At 31.5% G+C, this 6,932-nt stretch overlaps 1 protein-coding gene across 1 annotated transcript; it reads right to left on the reverse strand.

The window, feature by feature from the left end:
• Window positions 1–3,263: 3,263 nt before the first annotated feature.
• Window positions 3,264–4,896, reverse strand: LOC119607581 (UDP-glycosyltransferase UGT4-like). The gene is made up of 2 exons (XM_037961544.1): window positions 4,636–4,896; window positions 3,264–4,581 (listed from the first exon to the last, which is right to left on the reverse strand). Exons 1-2 carry the CDS (start codon window positions 4,892–4,894, stop codon window positions 3,266–3,268), a joined length of 1,575 nt encoding a protein of 524 aa, XP_037817472.1. The 5' UTR covers window positions 4,895–4,896; the 3' UTR covers window positions 3,264–3,265.
• Between the last annotated feature and the right edge of the window lie 2,036 nt (window positions 4,897–6,932).

Here is a 6,932-nt window from a genome sequence, read left to right on the forward strand (position 1 = left end):
ATCAATTTGATTTTTTCTATAGCATACAGCATATTATGGTTAAATTATAACATCAACAAGTTAGAGTGCTATATTCGGCTATGCCGAATCTTAAATACCCTCCACCAGCAAACTACTTTTTATTGAAACCCATCTAACTATCTAATTTTTAGATAACTTGCCGAAATTTTTTTGTCGAACTAATTTTGATTAGGTCCAGGAAAATGTATATTAATACGCCAGTTCGAAAACATTTTAATAGAATGATGTATCTATACACAGAATATGGGAGTTGTGACCAATAATGGACTGATCAGGAAACAATTTCGTATAATGATTTATATGCAGACAAAGATCAGGTCTAATTTTACTCCAATAGCTTTATTAATCAATGAAATATGTGCGTTTAGGTGACTTTAGGAAGTGGACCTTATATAGGAGCTATGAGCAATTAAGGGCCTATCCGGAAAAATTTCGCAGAGTGATTCATATGTGCACAAATCATATTTTATCAAGATATCTTTATTTGATAATTAAATATGTGCGTTTAAGGGATTTTTTGAAGTGGACCTATTACCAAATATGGACCGATCCAGAAAAAATTTGGTACAATGTTTTATATGCCTATCCGCAAAAAATTTCGTAGAGTGATTTATGTAAAGACAAAATATATTTGTATCGAATTTTCTCAAATTAACTTTATTTGACAATGAAATATGTATGTTTAAGTGATTCTCAGAAGTGGACCTTATATAGGAGCAATGACCAATAATGGACCGATCCGAGAAAAAAGTGGTAGAATGATTCATATGTACACAAAACTTATTCAAGTCGAATTTTACCCCTATAGCTTTAGAATTCAATGAAATATATGTGTTTAAGTGCTTTTCGGAAGTGGACCTTATATGGGAACTATGACCAATTATGGGCCTATTCGGGAAACATTTCGCAGAGTGATTCATATTTGGACAAAACATGTTTGTGTCGAATTTTATCAAGATAGCTTTATTTGATAATGAAATATGTGCTTTTAAGTGATTTTCGTAAGTGGACCTTATATGGGAGTTATGACCAATAATGGACCGACAGGTAAAAAATTTATAAAATGATTTGTACGTCCACAAAACATATTCAAGTCGAATATTATCCCAATAGCTTTAGAATTCAATGAAATATATGCGTTTAAGTGATTTTCGGAAGTGGACCTTATATGGGATCTATGACCAATTATGGACCGACTGAGATCTACGTCGACAGTATGATTTCTGTTCATATTATATTTACATGTACAAAATTTCGTGTTGATACCGATATATTTGAGGGAGTTATTAACGATAAACTAATTTCCGGGAATATATACCTTTGTATGGGGGCTATGGGAAATATTGGATCGATTGTAAAGATTTTGAACATAATTGATCACTACTCCGAAAAAATAATGTATGACAAAATTCATCGAAATATCTTTGGTAGTTTCTGAGAAAACTTCAAAAGAATTATGAAAAAAACGTAATTTTTTTCGAGGTAGTCTGAAATTTTTACTCATAACTTTTTACGTTGTGAACCGATTTTGCTGATTTTCAATACCAAACTGCTTAGGATAATAACAAATATTTTAGGTGAATTTGGTTTATTTCCTTTGATTAGTTTTAACGTGAGCGTGTTTTACACAGACAGACAGACAGACAGACAGACGGACAGACGGACATAGCTAAATCGACTCAGAATTTGATAAGGACCCAGAATATATATACTTTGTTGGGTCTTAGATGAATATTTCTTGGTGTTACACACGGAACGACAAACTTATATATACCCTCTATCACCACTGATGGTGGTGGAGGGTATAAAAAGCTTATTTGTAGTTGAAAGCTGTTTTGTAAATTGGTGAATGGGAGCTAAACGAGTGACGTTATATCGAATGAGTAGAAGATTAAGAAGTAAGCTGAATCGCTATGCTGAATCGTATATATCCACCGCCAGAACATGAGATGTGAATTTTGGGAATTTTGCTATCGCAATTCAAGTTTGAGTTGAAGAACACTTTGCTTGCCACCTCTTAAAGGTGGCAGTCCGATAACAGTGGTTTGGCTTTCCACAGTTTTTACTTTGCAAAGCTGTTCCAAGTATTATGTTTTGACAAGTGGAGGCCATACTCAGACATACCCTCTTAAATATCCATTTAAACTGATGGAAAACTTAGAAAATCTAACCCCATACAAAGTCCCCGTAAGAAAATGATTTGAACTTCATATAGAAATACTACATTAACCAATGCTCTGAAAATATTGCAATATATCCTTTTAATCGAAATAGGTATGAGGCGGCACTCACAGCCGAGCGACTCTTAACTCTAGACGTGTCATCAAAGTATACTTGTCTTGTTGGACGGTTTTATATAAATATCAGGCGCGTTCGATTGCATAAATATGAATTATCAGGATCCAGAAAAGAGTTTGTTGTCAAGCAGAACATTACATGGAAAATCCGTTGTTACAAGGATGTTTTTAAACAATGATATAAAACCGACAACCGAGCTATACTACCGCCTTCTTAATCACAACACTAGCTTTCGAAACAGTGGCTTATATCCTGATCGATAGGCATATAGCAAGTAGGACGATATCAGTGGATAAAGTTAAATCTACAACTGTATTGGATTGTAAGAGAGCCGAATGTACTTGCTATATAGAGATGCCTCTTGGAATAATGGGACTAAAATCCTATTGAGTGAACCTAGCTATAGCATGAAGAGATATCTTTTATGGCCAAGGTTATCATAATGGCATGTATTGTTTGCATTTTTGTTCATATCTCCGTTATTTATGGATCGATTTTGATAATTTTAAATAGGAAACAAAAGCATATTTGAAAGAATTATTTGGATCCCTAAATCCCTAAAATATCTAGGGTTTTTAGAAAATTGATTTCTACATACAGAATGACAGACACTAAGACAGACAGACAGACAGATAGAGAGACAGACAGACAGACAGACAGACAGACAGACAGACAGACAGATAGAGAGACAGACAGACAGACAGACAGACAGACAGACAGACAGACAGACAGACAGACAGACATACGGACATACAGACATACAGACAGATAGACAGGCAGACAGACAGACAGACAGACAGACAGACAGACAGACAGACAGACAGACAGACAGACAGACCTTTGAATGAACATTTTTAATGTAATTTTGATGAAAATTTTATCTTTTAATAAAAAGTTGAAATTTGTTAATTTCAATAAAGAATTCGTTTTTTAATTTTATTAATTTTCAATTACTTTTAACTTTTATTTGTAAATTTATCTTACTTCTACACCATAGAAAATACATACATTTCATTAATATCCAAATGCAAAATACAATTAAACCAAATGCTCCCGTAAAGGCTAATATAACATCCACATTATAAAATTGCCAAAAATTCAAAAATCGTCCTTTATTCCGCAAATGCAGGGCACCGTCATGTCTCAACACATATTCAATCCAAAACAAGACCGTCTCTTTAGGTGTCATGGGTTGATCACGAAAAACTCTTGATAATTCCTTGACTTTTTGAGTATAAAGAGGATTATTTAAAAGTTCTAAAATAGTATTTTTCAGCATTGTTTCATTGAGTTGTTGTAGTTTTAGACCCAAACCATAACCCATTTTTATGGCCATATTAATGTTAAAATGCTGATGGGCAATGGTGGGTATGCCCAAAACTGGTTTTGCAAAATAAACCGTATCTATTACATTTAATAAATCACCAGTTATTATAGATAATTTCACATTAGGATGTGCCAATATGGAATGATGAGAGGTATTTGAAATCTGAAGAATATGTTTATATTGTTGTTTCTCTTGAGGTGGCTTATTGTCTATGTTAAAGATAACTTTAAAATTTAGATTTTTAAAAAGGTTGAGTAGTAGGGCAGAGATATTGAGATCCACATTAAAGGTTTGCTCTCCCCAATAAAAATAGATGACACCCTGAGGAGAGTTATCTAAGAAGTATTGAACATTTAAAGGCAATAGTTCTAATTTACTGTCTATATGTACACCAGCCATTTCTATCATATTGGGGACATAAGGCCGAGGAAAATTTAAAGAAAAATGTTGATTTACTAACACCAAAGAAAAATTACGATTTACCTGTTCAAATGTTAGAGTAGCATTAGGAAAGTGTTCTTCATAGAGTCTACGCTGATGTGGTAGATATAATATATCAAAGATCATTCTATCAACCACATTTAAAGCCACATTTAAACAGCGATGCCAAAAAGTCACATCAAATAAATGCTGTATGAATAGTGTGGGTATAAAAGATATGGGTGATATATTGCCCACTAAAGCGTCTAAGGCGGTAGTAGTACCAAAACTTGACATACCCACCATGGGAGCATTGAAGTATTCTCCCAAACCATAAAGGGCCTCGACCATAAATGTTTCAAATATTATCAAATCAAATTGTTCATGTTGCATAATCTCCTTAACACTGGGATTATTAATGATATCCGCAGTTATGAAAATACCTTTTCTAAATAAGCTTTGTAGATTTTTAAAGAAACTTTTATCCAAAATACTCGTGGAAAAAGCTAGAAATTCTGGAAAAAATAACACAAATTAGTTATTATTTTAGTTTTACGAAACTAACCTACCTTTATAGATTTCTTCATTTTCTCGTATCAATATTTGACGTATATTTTCATGTAGTTGAGCGTGTTTAGTATTTCTTATAACTAATGTTATTTGATGGCCTTTTTCATTGAGACCATTTAGTATGGAAATTATGGCAGCATATTTATTTGGTTGTGGTAGTCCTGAAATGGCCAAAATTTTTGCGGTTTCTACTTCTATAGGTGACCGAAAAAAACATATTATTATTATTGAAATTATAATTAATTTAATTTTTAGCATTCTGCTGCCTTAAAACCTTCAGTTGTTAATGAAAGTTGTTTGTAGTTATTTTGTTTGTTGATTTCCCTTGTTATCGTAATGAGTAAATATAAACTCTGATAACACTTTCAACAGCTCTCAAGCTAATGCAGTTAGATAGGAATTTACTCTTGATTTATAGAAGAGAAATATATAACAAGGTAGTGAGTTTGTAAAATACTCTTTAAATTGCAAATAAATTAGAGACTAATCATACATACAATTATCAAATTAGTTATATCAAACAAGTTTTGCTCCTATCAACAAAATTATGATATAAATTATCGCATACGTAAAAAAGTAAAAAAATACTTTTCGTTCCATTTCAAGAAATAATCATAATAATTAGGGCCCTATTCATAAGAATTTATCAAAGTTTTATAAGATAGTTTTTCATACAAAATTGATTCTATAAACCTTTGATAACTTATTATGAATAAGGCAGTTAAAATCAAATTAACTAATTGCATAAATGAAATATTTAATGAAAATAAAATATAAAATTAATTAATTTATTAATTTAATTAATGAAACAGTGTAGTTGAAAATTTATTAAAAATCAGTGAAGTAAATGAGACAGTCAAAGTATTAATTGAATACTCACAATTTTAAAGGAATAGTTTACAGTCTATTATCTAGCCAATAGTCTAGTCTATAGTCTAGCCAATAGTCTAGTCTATAGTCTAGTCTAGTAGTCTAGTCTAGTCTATAGTCTAGTCTATAGTCTAGTCTATAGTCTAGTCTATAGTCTAGTCTATAGTCTAGTCTATAGTCTAGTCTATAGTCTAGTCTATAGTCTAGTCTATAGTCTAGTCTATAGTCTAGTCTATAGTCTAGTCTATAGTCTAGTCTATAGTCTAGTCTATAGTCTAGTCTATAGTCTAGTCTAGTCTATAGTCTAGTCTATAGTCTATTCTATAGTCTAGTCTATAGTCTATTCTATAGTCTATTCTATAGTCTAGTCTATAGTCTATTCTATAGTCTAGTCTATAGTCTAGTCTATAGTCTAGTCTATAGTCTAGTCTATAGTCTAGTCTATAGTCTAGTCTATAGTCTAGTCTATAGTCTAGTCTATAGTCTAGTCTATAGTCTAGTCTATAGTCTAGTCTATAGTCTAGTCTATAGTCTAGTCTATAGTCTAGTCTATAGTCTAGTCTATAGTCTAGTCTATAGTCTAGTCTATAGTCTAGTCTATAGTCTAGTCTATAGTCTAGTCTATAGTCTAGTCTATAGTCTAGTCTATAGTCTAGTCTATAGTCTAGTCTATAGTCTAGTCTATAGTCTAGTCTATAGTCTAGTCTATAGTCTAGTCTAGTCTATAGTCTAGTCTATAGTCTAGTCTATAGTCTATTCTATAGTCTATTCTATAGTCTATTCTATAGTCTAGTCTATAGTCTAGTCTATAGTCTAGTCTATAGTCTAGTCTAAAGTCTAGTTTATAGTTTATAATCTAGTCTGTAGTCTAGTCTAATCTAGTCTGTAATCTAGTCTGGTCTATTCGAGCCTAGTATTGTCTCGTTCGTAGTATTATGATGAATTCATTAAATTATTTTCAGTAGTTTTTGAGAAAACGACTCGAGTATAATGAAAAAATTTACTTTTTTTCTTAGTATTCTGAAATTATGGCGAATATTTTCACTAAATTTGTTTGATTTCATTTGCTTAGTTTAAACATGAGCGTGTTTTAGGCAGACAAATAGACGGACATATATAGATCGTCTTTGAATTTCATAAGGAACCGCAATATACATATATACTTGGTTGGATCTCAGGGGAATATTTTTTACTGTTACGTTATAAATATATCTTTTTTTTCATATAGGCATTTTTTATTTTTATTAATCTAAGTATGAATTATTTATAAAATATGATTATGTATTTTAAAAATCGTAATTTTTTTAAACACTTCTATTCAATATTTACAATTATGGCTTTAAAATACTGACCACATACACATACATACGTAAAATCCTCTATAACGCAACAAATAAACGGTGTAAAATAGACAAGTTTCCGTGAT

The sequence above is a fragment of the Lucilia sericata genome, unplaced genomic scaffold (assembly GCF_015586225.1).
Source record: "Lucilia sericata isolate MDLA Ls3-8-SP2 unplaced genomic scaffold, ASM1558622v1 Contig000711F_arrow, whole genome shotgun sequence".
Taxonomy (NCBI): Eukaryota; Metazoa; Arthropoda; class Insecta; order Diptera; family Calliphoridae; genus Lucilia; species Lucilia sericata.